Source organism: Balearica regulorum, chromosome 1 (assembly GCF_011004875.1).
Source record: "Balearica regulorum gibbericeps isolate bBalReg1 chromosome 1, bBalReg1.pri, whole genome shotgun sequence".
NCBI lineage: Eukaryota > Metazoa > Chordata > Aves > Gruiformes > Gruidae > Balearica > Balearica regulorum.
In genome coordinates, this window is record NC_046184.1 from 61,080,820 (window position 1) to 61,100,930 (window position 20,111).

The 20,111-nt window shown below is 41.6% G+C and overlaps 2 protein-coding genes across 2 annotated transcripts in view; one reads left to right on the forward strand and one right to left on the reverse strand.

Annotated features, from left to right (window-relative positions):
• Positions 1-7,664, reverse strand: part of WASHC4 (WASH complex subunit 4) — a 45,058-nt gene extending 37,394 nt beyond the window's left edge. Inside the window, exons 1-5 of the mRNA XM_075754254.1 lie at positions 7,509-7,664; positions 3,372-3,511; positions 2,248-2,301; positions 2,066-2,131; positions 1,849-1,894 (exon numbers count right to left, since the gene is read on the reverse strand). Of these exons, the coding sequence (XP_075610369.1) occupies positions 1,849-1,894; positions 2,066-2,131; positions 2,248-2,301; positions 3,372-3,511; positions 7,509-7,569 (367 nt within the window). The 5' untranslated portion in view covers positions 7,570-7,664. The remainder of the gene's footprint in view (positions 1-1,848; positions 1,895-2,065; positions 2,132-2,247; positions 2,302-3,371; positions 3,512-7,508) is intronic.
• Positions 7,665-16,742: 9,078 nt separating this feature from the next.
• The window catches only part of ALDH1L2 (aldehyde dehydrogenase 1 family member L2), a 34,873-nt gene continuing 31,504 nt past the window's right edge, over positions 16,743-20,111 (forward strand). Inside the window, 2 exon segments of the mRNA XM_075754268.1 lie at positions 16,743-16,851; positions 16,854-16,921. Coding sequence (XP_075610383.1) covers positions 16,743-16,851; positions 16,854-16,921 — 177 coding nt within the window.

A 20,111-nucleotide genomic window follows, 5' to 3' on the forward strand; every position in this document is an offset into this window, starting at 1 on the left:
CTATGAAATACAATAATTACATCACCAATGCCAAATTGTTTCAGTCAGCTGGAGCAATTGTAATACTACCTAACAAAATACAGTCTTTTTAAAGTGATGACAGATTAATGCTCTAGACCTGAAATTTTTCTATTGGGCCACTCTGAGCAAAAACGGTTTATGATTGCAAGTGTACCTGCATAAGAAATTGGTTCATAAAATGTGTTCCTTTAGAGTGGTCACCAGAGACTAAAGGAGTCTCCATACTTCTGTAAGATGGAGCTCTGGGACAAGATTCTAAATATGGCATGCTTCCCCTTTACATATTTTATGTAACCTTTACTCTGTTTAGTGGATTGGGTTTTTTGGGACATACAATTAACCATTTAACATTCCTAGACTGGCCCTAGCCACTCTAAGAACAAAATGAAAAAAATGTTTCTTTACACAGAAGGAAAAGGCCAGCACAGTATTTGTTTCAACTGTCTTTGAGCCAGTAACTTTGCCAGCTATTCTGAAGAAGCAAGCTTGCTGTTATCAAAGCAGATGCTACATGGAGGGATATGGAAGTGGAGAATGTAATTCTGCATCCCCACCTAACCCAAAGGAGGTTGACCTCTCAGTTCCTGCCATTCTCAAGCATTCCTTGCAGAAGACCCATCAGGAACAAACTGCTGCTGTAATATGTTAATCTGCAACAGTCTGACTTTTTTCATGCTGGAGACAGGGAGAAGTTTTAAAGGATTCTCTAGTATCGTTTTGGCAGCACATCACTTTGTTTTAAGATATTTAAAACCATGTCTGATAAGAAGTGAGAATCTGCCAAGAAAAAAAAACCTACTACAAACCCCACACTTTTTCATCTTTCTGAACTGAACCACAGCAGTCATATAGCACTTAAGAGTGATAAACAGTCTCTATCGCAAAGATTTCACATTCCTCAGTACTTCTGTCACAGTCAAGACTCTTGAAAAGCTTTAAAAAAGCCCTTTTCCAAGACTACTATGAAAGGGCCTTCCCTTTCTCTTAAATTTCAGAAATAGAAAATAGGTGATACGTCTCTAAACCAACTCATTAAAATATTCAGTCTTCAGGACCAAGATCTGTGCTTATTCCCAGACCAGCATCCCTTATGGCAGAAGCTTAAGACGAACCCTTCAGAGGAGTTACCAGTTTAATTCCAAGACAAAAAAGCAGCTTTCACCTAAAGCAAGGTCTCATGATTTGTCAACTGAATTGACTTACACTCTCTTGTGCCCCTGTATTATGTCTTGTTCTAAACATTAGTATGAGTACTATTACCCGCGCTTGAAGGGCAGATGACATTAACACACTGCAATTTCTCTTGGAACAACTACAATTCCATAAGTAAAGTAGGCAGGACTTGGTCCAAATTATTTATTAATGGTTTCAATGTTGTATTACAATCAAATTTAAATTTATTACAACTAATGTAAGGTCTAGTCCCAGTAGGAAATAAGTTGGTTTAGGGTGTCTTTGCATGTGAAAAACAGGTTTTCAATGCCATATTTTTAAAAACTGCTGCTATAGTATACACACTCAGGTTTCTGTATGTTACACATTAAACACAACCTCAACAGCCCACACTCCCTACTTCTCATGTAAATAAGGCTACAACAAAACTTCTTGTTAATGTAAAAGAAATCTTACAGTTATCTTACGCTAACTCAGGACAGTTACAAGACACTAACATATATGCTTAGAACATCAAAGTCTGTTATTTGGTCTTCATCAAAGACAGAGAAAGCATGTACCCGTACTATAAAATTACACTTACTGTAAGCACTTAGTATAACCTGAAACAATAACATAAAACTACAAACTTTTACAGTAAAGGGAGCTACTTACCTCCTTCTCCATAAAACAAGAGGCCATTATAAAATTTAGTTTCTGCCTAACAACAAAAGCAGAAATTTGTTTTTTAATAAATAGGATACATGTAATCATGCTATAAAAATTATTTAGACATTTTATTTTTTCTTTACTGCTAAAAAATAAATTTATATATCAGCTTGCCAATCTGCAAACATTGTCATACAGAGTAATAGGAGACAGCTGAATTTACCTCATATTTTAACTTCTTGATTTCACAGCAAAGGGCAGCATACACAGTTATTACTTTGTTTAGAACCTAGATTCAAAGGGGAAAAAGACACACAGATTACAAATAGATTCACATTTAGAGAGCTTGATTTTAGCTAGAATAACTCTTTGATATGTTTTTTCTTTTAAGCATAAAGCGCTCACCTTGTTTTCTGTCTTTATGAGCTCCAGTAGGGAGGACTGTTCATATGGCAAAAGCTAAATTTAAAAAAAAAAAAAAAAAACCACAAAACAAAATCAAACAAACTTTAGAAAAATATTGGTTAAAAATACTTTTATCCAACTAGGTAAGTAATTTCTTTCCCCAGTTTAATCTCAAATCAGGTCAGTAATAAAGAGAGCAATAATTGGCCATTACTGGCAACCTACGCTGCAGGAAACCTTCAGTCTTCACATTTACATGGAAACATTTGCCTTTCTGCCTAAAGTGAAAGGAAAGGCAAGTAGATACACTATATAGCATTTACAGAAATTTACTTACAAAACGTGGAAAGCAAAGCATGGTCATTATAGTATACGTAGAAAAAACAGCTCAAGAAACCTAAAACATGAATTAAGAATCCCAAATGCAGGAAATAGTGTATATCTGTATGCAGGCACTGACATGTACTGAAGTCAGCCATGATAATGACTAGTTCATGTACATTCAGCACTTGTGCTGGCCCTATGCATAATTTATTCAAATTATTCAGACAGATGATTAATTAAGAGTGCATCTTCAGCACAGACAAGTTCCATATGATTAACAAAAGCATTTTAAAATGATATCTGCAAATTCAGTAAAGAGAAAAAAGTAATGCTCCACAGAGGACAGAGAACTCATGACCAAGGAAACAGCCACCTCTGGAGGACAGAAAATACTGTACCAAGGCTATTAAGTACAAAACACAACTACAAACAGTTCACACTGCAGTTATACAAGTATTAGTGAGCTCTTCTGGAACCCCAACCCCCAGATAAAGACACCAACACCCACAGGGAAGAAGTTTGCTAGAATTAGGCTTCCCAACACATGAAGAACTATAAATTCACTTAACTTCCACTAGTATCCAGAAGACTGGAAAAGAATAATATGAAAAAAAATCTTCTCTTATGATATGCACCAATTTATTAATTACTTGACAATTAAAATAGTATTGGATAGGTTTCTCAAACACAAAAGGCAAAATTTTACTAGCACAAATGGATCAAGTTTTACTTCTCAGGTTTTGAAGAGAAGGACGAACAAGGAAAATAACAGTTGCAATACATATTTAATATATAAAGACCTTTAATGCAATGGGATCGAGACTGAAGTCCCAAACATCTCCAACAGAGTCATCCAAAGCATCTTCAATTCTCTTCAGCTGAGATGTATATTCCTCAAGAAATTTTCCATAATTCTTCAACTGCACTTCAGCATGAATTTCTGAGAATTTATAACATTTGTAGTTTTATTGACTGTTCAGTAAACTGCAATATCAAAAATTTTATTAAAAAATATTTAATCTGTTGCTATTTAACTTGTAGTACTCTATTCCTCATTTTGCTGCAGCATTTTTCCTTTAATACAAAGTTCTTATTTGTTTAAAAACAATCATACAACTCAGTGTTAGTTTAAAAGAAATCCAAATACCACTTAAAGAATATCAAACATCTAAGGAGTTTGCAGAAAATTATGTTAAATATTTACATATATTTTCAAACTCTGATCTTAACAAACCTGATGATCACATCAAGATGCTGAGCAAAGAAAATCTAACACAGCAGGTGATTCTACCCATCGGCTGAACCAGTCCATACGCAATTATATTAGAACTTTGAGGCAATGGGCCTAATCATTTTGGTCTGAGTAGCAGTTGTATCAGTAGCAATCTGCCTTCCTCTCTCTCCCTGCTACCTCTCTCTGAGTCATTTGGGCATTACATGGGAAGTTTTTGGCTTTCAATCATTCCCCCCACTTGCAAATTCACCATCTTCAAGCACAACTTTCCTTCTGCTTAGCACCTGGACATTGAAATGCACAGCTATCCTGTTAATTGCTGGGGCAAGTAGGTTATTATGTTCAAAAGGTAACATTCAACTGGTCAATCATCAAGAACAGCGGCATTAATTAGCAAAGTAAATCTAACGACAACTGGTCCACAAAAGTTTCATTCACTCTATTCTATCCTGATCTTTTTTCTTGTCACCTTAAGACCCTCCCTCCCCTCCCAATTATACACAATTACTGACTTAGTTGCATAATCTGAACTACAGACTCAATGATTACAGCTCAAGGCTTCTATGCTCAGTAAGGAAGTACAATCCTTTTTCATGTGAAGACTGAAGTGTCTTCCCCATAATTAGATAACAAATCTAATAGCTTGCGATCATCTACTATTTGTTGAAAATAGCATTATCTAAAAAAGTGAGAGAATGAAAGTCAGCTGAACAACTGAAATTTTCCTAAACAAGAAGTCTCATGTAGCTTTAGATGTGCTCTTTTCACATTTCAGCAGATAGGCTGCTCTAGAAAGCTAAAAAAATTTATATTCTTCTATTCTGCATGTTTAACAGAGCCAAATGGTAGTTGATGGCTATTTCAGTGGAAGAGCACTGCTGAATCAATTATCACTTAGACATTTTTTGGAGAAAAAGAAAATATTTGACTGAGACACTGCACCAGGCCTACGGAGAGGAACGTATAAGGAAAAGATGAAAAAAGGACTACGTACAGGAAGGTTGAGACTGAGAAGGAAAAGTGACTGTAGTGAAGTCCTGTACTAATTCTAAGTTACTACTTTCAAGCCAGCAGCAATGCCAACCATAACGGCACATGGACCACAAAGCCTATCCAAGAAGCATGGTAAACTCTCCCACATTAAGTTCTGCATTAGTCCCACTGGGTTCTGCCCGTACCTGCAGCCTAAACATTGCATAGGCACTGTCAAAATAAGGCGACTGAATTTCACGTAAACGGATAAACAGCAAGCGAACAAAAAACCCCTCCATCAGCAGTATGCACTCCAGAGTCTGACATGCAGCCCTTGGGTTGTATCATCATGTGATTCTACTCCATCGAATTCATCTCATGTTTCAGGTTCCTTCCAGCGCATCTTCTGGAAGCTCTGCTGCAGAAAACCAGTACAACACTGATAATTGTGGAGCCCTGCAGAATGGAGTTTAACTAGCGACCATGTCAGCTTCAGTACTTTACTGCTACAAATTCTGGAGTATGGAGACTTATTATAGAGACATGCTGCAGTATTCCCTCAAACGCATCTCCTCCCTTGCACAAACAACAAACTAAGAGCAGAGAAACTGACAGAGATATCGTGACTTTATAGGAAGAACAGAAAAAGCTTCCAAGTCATGCAAGAGTAGGAAATTGGCACTGCTGTTCAAATCAATTCCCTACAAAACAGGCAGCATTTCTCAAACAAAACCTCACAGCAGCACTCTGCTAGAGACCCACAAACTGTCACCTTTCCGGCAGCCAAATGATGGATTTGAACAATGCTATAGCTCAATATAACTGATATTAAATATTTCCAAGTATTTAACTATTGATAGCATTCAATTTGCCACCTTGTATTGAACGCATATAAGACACAGGTGTGAATAATTTCTCACTATTTCAGAGAGACAAGAGAGTGAAAGCTGTTAGCTGGCCAGAGATAAGCAGGGTTGAACTGAGAAAAAAGGACTTGGAAATGGGGGAAGCTTTTTAAGATGCGGAAAAGTTTTCCTAAATAAACTGACTCACATGGAGAAAGAAAAATCACAGAAAGCAGATACTTTCTTTTTCTTCAGAGTAGCAAACATACTTCATAAGGTATAATCTGTTTACAATAAAGTTCGATTTATTTTCTCCTCAAGTGATAAAAGAATTACAATTGGAATACTGTTACTATCTACTCAGCAGTACAGATCCCCCAACTTATCTTCTTCCATAAAATCAGCAATATCGATATTCAATGGACGTATTGCCACAGCAGGATTTGCAAGCGCTACGTCCATAAATATCTAGGACAGAGATGCAACAAACCAGACTTACTTAGTATCTTGTGTCCTCAGGTAAGAACATTATAATTGCTATAGGTTAGCGATATAGGTATAAAGTAAAAGTAGACGACAACAAAAAAAGTGTTTTCCAAGTCCACAGGATTTTTCTTCAGGTTTTCCCTAGAACATTGTGTGCTGTTCTCAACAGAAGATCAGCCTGTTTGTTCACCATCAAGATGGTGGTAATGGAGCATATTATGTCATGTAAAGTTCTCGTAGCTGCACTTAGTATCACGGGCAAACTAGTGGAGATCTGGCATTTTGAGTAAAAGCTATATGTTCCGTTCCACAGCTACAGAACTGGTGAAAACCTCAGCTCAGGACAGCTTCAGTTTCCACTAAAATCCAGATTAAACGAATATGGCATGAACAGTATCATCCCTTGGGATAACATTATATGTGAAACAGTTGGTCCATGAGTGACATATTTTAACAGCAACACCTGGTGTAATTCATTTGGCACAGTTCAATTTACAGTGTGTATTACAGTGCGACAACCATATACGCTCCCTGTTTAGAAAGTAGGTCACCTCCACAGGCTGAGAAAAAAACGTGGATTTTGACGGGCACACAAACCCACTGTCAAAGACTGAAGCATCACAATGTCTTATTTAATTATTTTTTAAAGGTGAAACCGCAAGTGGACTACCCAACTCCATGCCAGAAAGCCTTTACCAATGGAAGCTGCATACAACTAACTTATCTCAATATGACTTCTCCAGCTAACCAAGGAAGCAACCGCAAAAATTTGTGAGCCACAAGAAATGATCGGGAAGGAAAGAAACACCATCTCGACGACAAATCTCTGTTCCTCCTGCCCGGTTCGTGCAAGAAAAAAAAGGCAAGCTTGCCTGCCACCTCCCTGCCACGCTGGGGGCACTGGAAACGACTCCCCGGAGCGGGTGAAGGGTTGGAATGGCCACTCTCCCACCCCAAACAACCCCCGACAACTACAGAGAGGGTGATGGGAAAGGAAAAAAAAAAAAAAAAAAAAAATAAAAGAAAAGAAAAAAAGGTCACCGCGACAGGCCACCCCCGCAGGCCTGACCGGAGGAGGAGCAGCAGCAGCACTCGGCTGGCGGCCGGGGGAAGGGGCGCGGCGAGCGCCCCAGCTCCCCACACAGGGCAGGGTCCGTGAGGGAAGCTAGGGAGGGTGACCTCGCTCAGCTCCCACGACTGCTGCTTCTTCCTCCTCCCTCCCTCCCTTCCTTCCTTCTTCCCTCCCGTTCCCAGCGGGGGTGCAGCGACGTGAGGGGCCAAGAGGGGTCCGGGAGAAGACTAGGGTCTCCTCAGCCCGCGCCTCACCCCCACTCTGTGGCGGTTACCGCCGCAGCCCCGCTCTCCCCTCCCGCCCTGTCCTGCCCTCCCCGCACGCTCACTCTGCGAGCCGTCGTCGAGGCGGTCGAACTCCCAGTCCGGGGACAGGGTCTCCAGCGCCATCGCCGCCCCGAGCACCCGACGGCCGCTCCCCCTCCTCCCCTGACTCAGGCGCACGAGACTTCCTGCCCCGCTCCCGCGCCGCACTCTGGGAAATGGAGGCGGAGGGGCGCCTCTGGGAGGAGGCGGGGCGGGCGGTGGCGGTGGCGGGGCGGGCGGCAGCGCCCCCGCGAGGACAGCCGTGGCATACCAGCACCCCGCGGGCGCCCCTGAGGCGATGCCGGGCGCCCCGCCCCGCTGCCTGCCCTGCCGCCGTTCCCGGCCGTTAGCTCCCTCACGGCTGGGCGGGCCGTTTCTCAAGTGTCAGTGCCGCCAAGTGCCTGCCCCGCGGCGAAGGTCAGGGGGAGTAAAGCAGAGGAAGAGCGGGAGGGGAGGGCGCTTCGGCCCCGTGGTGCGGGAGGAGAGCGTGGCGGCAGCCGCCGCGGGCGGTGGTTCCTGCCGAGGTTCCTGCGGAGCGGGCAGCGACGCCTCAGAGGTGCGGTAGGGCAGAGGAGTCCTCTTTCCTCTTGACTCCGCTGCATCTGTGAGCTGATCGTTTTGGTGAGGCAAGGCCTACCTCAGAGGGACCGGGGCTTGGCTTTGGGAGCTTCTCTGCTTTTGCCCTGGTGTACAGCGCCCCAGCCCGAGTCCCTCTCGCACCGATTCCACATCTCTGTCACGTTGCTGAGAAGAGGGAAAACTCTGCCGGGTACAGGCGATAGTGCGTGACCCCCCCCAACACTTCCCCTTTCTGATGCTGAAGGAAGGAAGCGGTGGGAGGAACTATCCCACCTCTGGGGAAGGGTCTGGAGCTCAGGGAGGGCTGGACGGGGTGACTGCTGCAACAATGTCATCTAATCATCTCGCTGTTGTTTGTTGTCACATAAAGCCATGAGGTACAACCTGCATGCAGTCATCACTTTGTTTTTATCAAGGCCTTGGTGGGTGTAATATCAGGGAATAAAAATAGAAGCACTTTGGAAAGCAAGAGAAGTAGCCATTCATGGCCATTAACAATGGCCACAGCAATTACCTCAGCAGAATCTGTAGCATCAGCAGAAATGGAAATGGCTTCAAAAGCAGTGTCACCAGGAGCATCAGCAATTTCAGTGGGGAAGGAGCACCAAAAATAGCAGCTCTGGTGAGAGATGTATCAGTAAGTGCAGGATCATCCAAAAAGCTAACTCTGTAATGCAGCAGCTCTGAAAATAGCACCTACTGTAATTGTTGTCTGATTGACAGGAATTCATCCTTTGGAATCTATTGATTTTAAAAGTTTATAGGGAAGAAAGATCTGGTTGGCAGGTTTATTGATGATTAATTTTTACCTATTTAAAGAGACCAACCTGAGTCTGGGAAAGAAGAGACCAAATTTAGTTTTGTGTGAAATTACATCAAGAATGTTTAGAGTAACTTTAGGGTTTTTTTTTAAGGGAGAGAACTCTGCTTTGGTAAATGTTGTCAAATAATCATAATGTAAATGTATCTCCTCCACTCATTGGCTTCTGTGCAAACTTAAGATGTTTATAGTGGGTTTTTTAAGTCCTAAGAGTTTAATTGTGCAGGACATTGCAGGTGGCAGTGAGCACAAGTGTCTCTAAGGAGATGATAAGCATCACACAAAATAAAACTATAATTTATGCTAGACTTTAAGGATCACATTCTGTCTACAGCCATGCAAATGCAGCTTTCATTGAACTCAGCAGAGCTGCTATACATAAATTCAAAGCCAAGGTATGTTTTCCAGTTTTGAAAAATGAAACAATAGAAAACTTTTCTCTACAAATGATATATATACTTTCTTTGAAACAAAATACTGTTTCTTTCAGCTATGGAAAACTGCACAGAAACAGAGGCTTTCAGATTGCTTAAAGAGTAGTTTTTTTGTTATCTGCCTCAGAAAAACACGTCCTTGAATTCTGCAGGATGGTACAAGAGAGACGCTTGTAGAACTGGCATTCAGTAGTGCCCTCCCTTCCCCACATCTGAACTGAAGTTGTAAAGAGTAAAATACTGTAGGGTTGGTTATTGCAAGGTTGTGAGATCGTCACTTCTGAGTGCAAGGTAACCCAACTGGTTGGTCTATGCAATGGCCACACCAAAGAGTACACTATGATCCTCACAGCATAAGCTGATATAGCTGTTAATTTGGATATGGAAAAAGAAAATTATTTCAAAAGAAAACATATTGAAATGGTGCATTTTTAAAAAAGGAACAGGAAGCTCTGTAACTGAAAAAAAATCACAATTAGACTTAAGTAAGTACACCAGTAAATTTTATGCTGCCATTCATGATGCAGTTACTGGGTTTTCCTTTGGCTCACCAGGTGGCAGTGTTTTGTTGCTTACGCTGAAGATATTTAGGTCAATTCTAGATGCTGCTAGAATTTCTATTTCCTCTGAAAATCTGATTTAGATTTTATCTTGAAGCTGACTGGTTTAGTGACAGCAAGTCTAGCTCAACTTTGATTGATTAGTGTCAGTGAATGGCTTTATGCTGTTTGCTCATATGAAATTATTGACATTTTATAAGCATCATTTCTGAAAGCTGGGTGACACTCATGGCTTTCATCTGTACCAGAAAGCTTTTATTTGGTACAAGCTTATAGGAAGTTGCTAAGATTGCTCAAATATCTGTTAGTATCTTCAGATAATACAATACTCAGAAAAGTCTTTAGACTTTAATACAGTGATGTTTGGTAAGCTGAGTGTTACAGTGATGTTTGGTAAGCTGAGTGTTACTGAACACAGGCATAGTTGAGAAAACAATAATTTCTTTTGACCAGACCAAAATGATCGTGAAAGTGAGATTTCATATTGGACTTTCACCTGAACTGAGTGAAATGTGAACATAAGTATGTTCCAGCTGAAATTACTTGTTACACTTACACTTAAGTACGAAAAAGGGTAGGTGAGAGAATAAAGTCCAAAATATAGTAGAATTAATATGGTACTATGACCATTTTATTTATGGGGTGGCTAGGTATCTATGGATTCATAAATGAACAGGTGCTTGATTCCATGAGATGTTAAAAATCTTTTTTTCCTTTGAAATTATCCCAGTTGGAATCACAGAATCACAGAATGGCAGGGGTTGGAAGGGACCTCTGGAGATCATCTAGTCCAACCCCCCTGCTAAAGCAGGATCACCCAGAGCAGGTTGCACAGGATGGTGTCCAGACGGGTTTTGAATATCTCCAGAGAAGGAGACTCCACAACCTGTCTGGGCAGCCTCTTCCAGTGCTCGGTCACCCTCACAGTGAAGATGGTTTTCCTCATGTTCCTGTGTCCCAGATTGTGCCCGTTGCCCCTTGTCCTGTTGCTGGGCACCACTGAAAAGACTCTGGCGCCATCCTCTTGACACCCACCCTTTAGATATTTATAAGCATTGAAGAGATCCCCTCTCAGTCTTCTCTTCTCCAGGCTAAACAGACCCAGCTCTCTCAGCCTTTCCTCAGATCCAGTCCCCTAATCATCTTCGTAGCCAGCCCTCCGCTGGACTCTCTCCAGTAGTTCCCTGCCTTTCTTGAACAGGGGAGCCAAGAACTGGATGCAGAACTCCAGATGTGGCCTCACCAGGGCGGAGCAGAGGGGGAGGATAATGGAAATATCATTCAATATTGGACAATACAGTTACCTGGTATTTTTAAACAGTATTTTTATGATGTTTGAAAGCTTATTGAAAATTTTTAAATAGCATTCAAACAATAACCATTTTATAGAAAAAAATGGTGAAAAGCATCCAGAGCAAAAATTGCTTCTTGTGTATGCAGGCAAAGCTCCACCAAGATTGACAGAATTGTAGTTACTTATGGGAGAAAGAATTTGGCTTGCTGGATCTGCAGGAAACCAGCTATGCTATACATTCCTTGTCTATGGAACATTTAATGCTCAGTTCTCTGAATATTTTAAATAAAGTTCTTGCTCAAAGTTTTTGTGGCAGGATTCCCAGAAAGGATTTACTATCTGAGATTTGCTCCTTGCAAGTCCTTTCCACAAAGATAATGCCAATTTTTGCAGGAATAGTTTCTATTCTATTGTATGGAATTTGAGAGACTTCAATTTATGCATATGAGTAAGGCATCTGCACATGATAATTCTTTCTACTTGTTAAATTGGTAAAATAATTCCCTTTCATCACCAAATATATGCCTCCTTTTGGTTACTCTGGAAAAAAATGAAATGTCAAGCACAAGATTTTAAACAGTTGTCTAGATGGTAGAAAATCTGCATGAGTAGGTTGTGAAAGCCTTACTATTGTGTGTCTAACCTGAAATGAAGTTAAGATCCAGGGAAGGAGGGGGGTGGGGGGGCGGGGGAAGAAAACATAAATGTAGCAGAGAGAAAACAAGAAATAACTTTCCCATGAAATCTTGCTTCAGCAAGTGGAAAAACATGAAAAGTTTCTGTTGTATAAAATTTGAGTTGAAACTTGTCATGCAATTAACATAGTTAGGGAATAACCAGTACCAAGCCTTACTTTATTTTTTTTAATTACTTGATCTTTAAAACTGGGTGAACTCTAAAGTACTCCTGAGGAATTTGAGTCTGAACTATGACCAAATCTTTATTCATCATGAAAAGCCCCACCAAAGCTGATTTCTAATGAAAAAAAAAAAAAAAAAAAAGCCTATGCAGACCTAATTTAGTTGATTACTGAGTCCCAGGGCATGATTTTCAAAAGAAAGCAAATCCTGGAAGATTCCAAGCAGTTTCCCAAGCACTTCAGTATGTGCACGTACTCAGCGTCCTGTGGAACACAGCCCTCCCTAGTGATCTTGCCAAGTCTTGATGATATCTTCAAAGACACTGAGTAACTTCTGCTTCACAGAAATCAACAAGGAATTACAATGTTCAGCTGGATTAGGTCTTACATTTGTTCTGTACATTTCTGCACATACACACTTTGCTTTGTGAGCATGCTCTTGAACAAGCATGTTTAACTCCTGAATAGTTTCTGTATATATATCTATATGTTTTTGCAACTTGCTGAGATACATCTCTGGAAAATTAGGGAACAGAAAGGGGAAAGCCTACGCTGGAAAGCTTATTATGGATAATTGCGGGTTTTTTCAGAGCTAAACTTTGGCTTTAAGAAACAAAGACCAGAACTGGAAGAAAAAAAATAAAGAGAGAAAACTTAATGTATAAAATGTGCTACAAACCAATTGCATAAATTTACACTGATACCACTGGAGCTAGGGTTTCTCCCATGATTAACAAGAAACTTGGATAATTTGCAAGGTATTTCTCTGACTGGGATAGAGAAATCAATGGGGAATATGTGGTGTCACTTCTTCCAAACAACATAAAGACCAGAGGAGTGCATTGTAACCCTTATAACATTTAACACTGATGATGGAGCTTACTATGTCACACAAGACCTATTGCTCATTCTCCAACAGACAGGTCAACCATTTTCTGGATGACAAAAACCATGTGATTTGATTTGACTGTAAATGTTTACACTGATTCTTGAAATTCTAAATAGCCAATTTGTTAAGTGGTTGTTAAAACGCATGCATATGAGTTTATCACACTGATCATAAGGAAGAAGCTGATGGTATGCAGTCCCTGCCCCTCTTATTACTATGAAATCTAAAGTAAAGCCCATATCTTACTCCCCAGCTCTTCTTTATACTGTCATTCCCATATACAAGGGACATCTTCTCTTGTGATTTTTCACTTTTGTTACCTAACATTTTAGTAGTCTGTGAAATAAATGCAGATATATTATTGTCTCAATAGGTTTGGAGTTGTGTTTTCAAGATGAAGGTACGCCAACTAATTAAAACCTTGGTGCTTTACACGTGCACTGTTATGTTGTCTATGATGCGTGTGTATAACGAGTAGAGCCAGAAGTCATTACAAATTGTGTACCTAGGAATACAAGGTATTTTGCCGTAAGCCTGTGTGTCAGCGGTTAAATGCCAAGTATGTGGTGTTTTAGTTGGAGAGGATTTTGGATCATGAACCAGTATTTGGAGTTTCATGAACTGCAGCAATGCTTGAATCCAGTTCCAAACCTTGCAATATAGGACCATTTTGATGCTAACTGTTATAGCAGAAGTTGTTTGCACTCTGTTGTATGGAATTTGTGCAGCTTTCATCAAGTCATAGGAAGACTACACATGCACCGATTCCTCCTATTGTCTGAGGTAGTGAAATAGGTCCTTTAGTAAGGACTAGATGTCTGCATTTTTTATTCGAGCTCATAGTGGTTTGGGTCAATTGCATGACTGTCTTGTGCACGTGTGTGTATAGTTCCTGTAGTGTTGCAACATGACCTATCAAACTGTGCAATTATTAATCTTTCTTAAAGAAACTGCTAATTCAAAAAAGAATTTTTGGCAAGGGGCAGACAAGAAGAGACTCAAATTAAATCATGTTGGCATTGTCAGGCAGAGAATGAGACCTGATAATAATCAGATATTGGCCTCTAGTGCAGGATGGCAGAATTGAGAGACATAACCAACTATGTGAATTGTTGGCAGATGAAGCCAAAAAGAAAGAATGGATTCTATTTCAGGAATCACTGCTGAAAGATGAGCAAAACGAATTATAGAAACCGGACTTGGTATTTGTTAAAAGAGGATCAGGCCCTTGTTGTATACATCACAGTAAGATATGAGAGTAAATCAAAAAGAAGATTATCAATGGGCATTTCAGACTAACAGTGCCTGTAGGATTTAAATGAGGCATTTTAGTCCAACAAGATTATTACTTTTAATGTTTCTATTATACAATTTAAAGGGGGAGTATTTTAAAGAAACACTTTTAACAATGTAATCTGGTAGATTTTATGTGAGATAATTAGAAGATATGAGGCCACATGCCCATAGAAGTAGTCAGTAGCAACAGAATATATACTATTTTAAAAATAAACCAGAAACCAAAATCTTTTTGCTTTCTTAATGAAAATCTGAAATCACTGTACACCATTCTTTGTAAACTGATAGTACGGCAGATACTAGAGAAGGAACCAGTTGTATAAAGGTATTGTATCCCCTTGTTAATGGGACTTTTTGATGAATTCTACTAGTTTAGTTCTTAGTGTCTCAGGCAAAGAAACTCACTAATTCCCTTAACTGACTATTCCATAATCTAGTAAGTCACTACATACTCCAAATGAAGGCATCATGAGAAGAATCTTCATTGAAGTGAGCAAAATACTCCCCTAGGTTTTTCACCTCATAGAGAGGAAATTATAGGAACTGACTAGTGATTTTCTTTCTTGAATTTTCGTTACAAAAGCAAATTTATTTTAATCAAATACTTTTTATTGAAGTATTTTTATTTTAATTAAAAACTTTTTATTATAATTTCTGTTGATTCCACTTGATGCCACCTACACTTACAGGACCCCCAAGAGCCTTGAATAAAGGGCAGGATATAGTTTTGCTACACGGGAGTAAATCAGGGAATGAATTATGTTATGAGAGTCATAATGCAAGCTCTTGTGTAACTTTACTCCATGGGGGAATTGTGTTGTGCCAACCTGACTTACTTTGGGACTGGCACGATTTAGCTCTTGCAGTTCCTCTCCTCCCCGTGTCCCCTGAGCACAGAGGGAGCAGCAGTTCTGCGGCGGTGCTCTTCTTTCAGGTATAGCTGAGCATTTGAAGTACCCCGAAGAAGAGGTTGAGGGCCTTGGAATTAAACCCTGGGGATTACTATTGCGTTTCTTTTGCAGGAAAGCATAAAAAAATCAGTGAGACATGGATGTTTGCAAGTGCTAGGCAAGACTTTTTCTACTGTATTTTCTTCTGTAGCAAGATCTCTGCAGGTCATACACTTGGCTCGTGTTGCTTCTGACATCTCTGAGGTGATTCACAACCCGGCCATATGATGACCAACATCTCCGTTTTTTCCTTCCTCGTTTTCTTGACAGGAACAGAGTGTATTTCAGCCTTTTACCCACACTTGTTCTTTAAGAGTAAGTCTTGCTGGGATTTAAACCTGGCCTAATTTGCAGTGATGCTTATACTACTGCTATGCTATCAACTTTTGGGGTTGCTATTCATACCCCTTTTGGGGTCATTTTCATTTGCCTTCTGATTTTTTTTAGCACTTTGAATTTGTATTTTCAAGATCTTCTCCATACCTCTGACGAGAAGATTTTGTTGTAACTTTAGAAAAATACTGAAGTTGAAATATTTATAGATGACGTCAAATGCAAGAAGAATTGTTTAAATTATTGAGTAGAATGAGCTGCTTTAAAAATACCTGGCGATGTTGGCGATATGGATTTCCATAAAGTCATTAATGTTTTTTAACCTCATTACTGGCATTTTTGGCATGCAATAAATTGTTCACAGTCAGTTACAGACTGATCTCTTCGTTCTCTCTTTCCCCCCTTCCCACTGCTGCACTTGACTAGTCTTTAGTGATAGGATGAGAGGAAATGGCCTCAAGTTGCATCAGGGGAGGTTTAAATTGGAAATGAGGAAAAATTTCTTCACCAAAAGAGTGGTCAAGCATGGGAACAGGCTGCCCAGAGAGGTGGTGGAGTCAGCATCCCTGGAGGTGGCCAAAAAAACATGTAGACATCACACTCCGGGACATGGTTTAGTAGGCATGGTGGTGATGGGTTGATGGTTGGACTTGATGATCTTAGAGGTCTTTTCCAACCTTAATGATTCTATGATTCTAAAAATTAATGTCGATAATCTACATGATCTTTTGACTGTCACAGCAGATTCCCATGAATGTCTTGCTGACAGCCTTGGTAGAGGTTGTAAATGGAGAGGGGCTGTAGTGGGCCCCGTGGCAGGGAACTACTGCGGGGGTACCGCGCTGCCTCAGACCACAAAATGCCGCCCAGGTGGCCGCGATTCGTATCCCCGTGGGCCGGGAGCCCCCCACCCCACCCCGCTAGTCCCTGCCCTCGGGCCCCGTGGGCAGCAGCAGGAGGGCACAGCCCGCCTCCGGGGCTGCGCCTCGCGGGGGGAAGCCGGTGGGGAGCAGAGGCGCTTACCTGGCTCCCCGTCCCCTTCCCGGGGCTGCACGCCCCCTGCGACCCCCCGCCGCTCCCCCGGCGCCGGGGCCGGGGCCGGGGCCGGGGCCGGTCCCGCCATGCAGCCGCCAAGGGAGCGGGAGGGCGCGGCGGCAGCGGGAGCGGCAGGTGCGGGGCTTCCCCCCTCCACCCGCCGCGCCGGTCCCCGTGGGCCCGGGCGGGGGCGCGCGGCCGCGGATGCATGCGCTGGCGGGGCGCCAGCGGCATCGGCGCGGGTTGCATCAGACGAGGCGGTCCTCCGCGGCCGCGGTGCCGGCTCGGTCTTCGCCGGGTGGCCGAGGGAGCCGGGGCCCGGCGGCGCTCCGCAAGATGCTGCGGACAGCACCCCGGCTGCTGCGGACGATCTGCACGACGGCCGCGGTGAGTAGCGTGGGGCGGGCAGCAGGGGACGTGGTGTCCCCCCCCCCCCGCCGTGCCGTGCCGTGCCGGGGGCGAGCGGCGGGGGCCGCTCCTCGGCGTGCCGCCCCGGTCGGAGGGCAGTCAGGGGCCGAGCAAAGCGGGGGAGGTGGCGGGAGGGGGCATCAGGAGTGATGCGTGTTGTCTCTGCCGGGGTTTTAGTAAAGAGCGTACGGGCACGGGAAGGTCAGGAGGGCTGGGGAGAGGGCTTGGTTTGGGTGCAGAAGCAGCATCTTGCCCGGCTAAGTCTGCGAGCGGGATCGCGGCCATCATCTGGGCGCTGCATCTTGCAGGGATGTGCCTGGAAGCTGCAGGGAACAGGCACCAGCGATGCTGCGATCATCTCCAGTAATGGTGTGTCGAGAACAAAGTGAGCGTGGCTGTTCGCTGCCTCCCTCACGCTGGATTTGCCCTGTGAGAAGCTGAAGGTTCTCGGGAAGAACCACGTCCGTTCCCGGTGCTGGAGAGAAGCCCCACGCTTTGGCCTAGGAGGAGTTGTTTAGTTTGTGACCTTCCTAGCTCTGGGCTGGTGGGTTGTTCAGGGTTGGAGTTGATGGCCTAAATTCTTCTGCACCCCATGGTTTAGTTTTTTACAGCTCTGCCCATTTGTTCCAACCTATTCTTTATGTCCTGTTAAATATACAGACTGCAGAACTCCTGCAAGTAACTGCTCCCGAAAGCCTTGCCCAATCCAAATTGTCCAGATGTGTAGGTCTGGCAAGCTGAATGAGGCTGGGAGAAGATTTTTTTCTTTCCTAAAGACTGTTCTTTGTTTCATGTTTGACTGCTTGGTTTAGCGTAAGAACAGCAGTTCTACTACGGTATCCACACGGAAGGGGTTAGAATAAAGAGATTTAACACAAGCTTTTTGGAAATGCAGTCAGCAGTGCCAAAAAATGAGAATGAATGACTGATGAGAACACATTGCCCATAGATGTGTAGATGGGAGGGGAGGCTCTACGGTGGGTTTCTCTTTGGAGGCACTGGAATTTAGCACATGTAGGGGAACCCTCAATAGAAATAAAGTTGCAGTACTGCTTTTCAAAGGAGGCAGAATTCTACATTAATTTTTAAAAAAAGATGTAACACATTAAACTATTTACTAGCCTCACTGAATTCTTATACAGAATAAATAAAATATTGTAATCCTTTTGATAGTAAGCTTCATAACCAGAGTAGCAGTGACTAAATGTTCACCTTCAAGAAATTTGATTAGAAGATTATAACCAATTGAATGTTAGACACACATACAAAAGAGGCAGTAACAGAAAATTATTTTTATCTATGAAATAAATATTCTCCTACGGATAGATTTTGTAATATTAGACTCTTCTGAGAGAAGAAAATGTAGCTCTTGGACTTGTCTTCCATTTTTAGGAACTAGAACTTGATGAGATAGTTTCCAGCATTTGTTAGGCTGCTTCTCTATGCAGTACTTAATTCTATTTTTTAGTTTTATTTTTGGTTAGGTGGCTTGGAGGAAAAAAATAACCAGAATGGAAGCAAACATTAAAATACTGTATATCTTTCAATGAGCCATTGTAAAATAAATTCCCATACTGTATCAACAGATGATATAACCAGAATTTTTAAATAGGGAAGTTAAATGTAAAGCTGCACTTCCATATTGAGGCAGTGAAAAAAAGTGGGCTTTCAGACAAGTTGAGCATTTAACGTAAGACTGCTTGTACAGTAGTTCTCAGGTTTATGCTCCTTATCTTGATCTTATTTCCTCCATCCAAATTGGGAGCACTTGAGTCAGTGAAACAGAATTAATATTAATCTGTGTTATAATATAAGCAAAATAGAAAGTTAAAGAAGAACTTAAAAGTTCAGGCAGTGAAAACAACAGAATTACAGTAGAGTGAACACTGACTTCTAAATTCTTATCTTTTTGGTAGCAGTGTTGTAACAACTACATTATCCTATGATTACTAAAGTAATAAAAGAAAAGCCAGATCTCTCTAAGCCACCCGAGCTGCTTTGTTTGCCATAACTAGGAACTGGGTAATCTTACAAAAGTACAACAAAAAATCCACTCTGATACTACATGACCATTAACCTTCCCATGCATCTATTAATGACTGTTGTATGTCTATAGTCAGCCAGGCAACTGCAAAAGAAATCTAATATAGCCTCTTAATATCACTGACAGAAACAATACAAAGTTTAATCTTTGTATGTGTTAGTGATAATGATCCAGTGTCCACCTAGCATGTTTTCCAACCACAAGGGTTTTTCACTGTTTTTTAATGAGGTTCCTTTCTACAGCTTCTTGATGAACACTAGTGATGGTATGCTGGCCAAAGTGTGCCATTTCTATAAGAAAAAACACCAAACTGTTTCTCATTTCTGTGAAATCTCACAGAATTTTCCATTTTAATTGGTTGTAATGTCCACATTAAATTCTTCTAAAAGGATTTCCCACTTTCCCAGGTCTAACTCATCTTAGGTAAAAATGCTGGAGGAGAATTTCCAAAATAAGATACACAGTGGCTATAAGATCTCGTGCAGTTGCTCAACTGCCATTTTTCAAATAAGACAAAAAAGGATTGAAGTTGTGGTCTGATCATGCAAGCCCTTCCACATATGGGATTTCTTTTCTTCTTTTTTTATTCAGTAGAAATTCTGTGTGTGGCTGACTTGTGGGTTTGGCTCCTGCTTTCTGCTGGTGACAGTGTATGGGTTAACACTCTACAAGCAAATTGCCACGTCTAAGCCAGATGTTAATAAAAATCACAATGCAGTATACATCTACCATTCATTGGAGAAGTAACACAAGAATCACTGGTCATAGCACAATTACCAGATCCATCTTGCAATTGAGATCAGTCTCTGTGTGAGTAACTTTCTGTAAGTGTGAGACAGCAGAGCTGATTTGCTGCCAGGCTAATCTTTTTGTGCACTACAATGAAGCAATGGGGCTAAGCCAGTCTGCAATCTTCTCAATTTTGCCAGGTTTATTTTTTTGCTCATTTGGAGTCTGTGTTCTCTGTTTACTTCTCATCGTTTGTTGATTCAGTTCTAGTACAAATTAAGCACATGCAGCTTTCCTGAAACTATGTTGAGTTACAGCAGCTCATGGTTTGGAACTGAAACTGGTATGCAGTTCTATGTAATATGAGAATCAGATTTATTGACAGGGAAACATGAA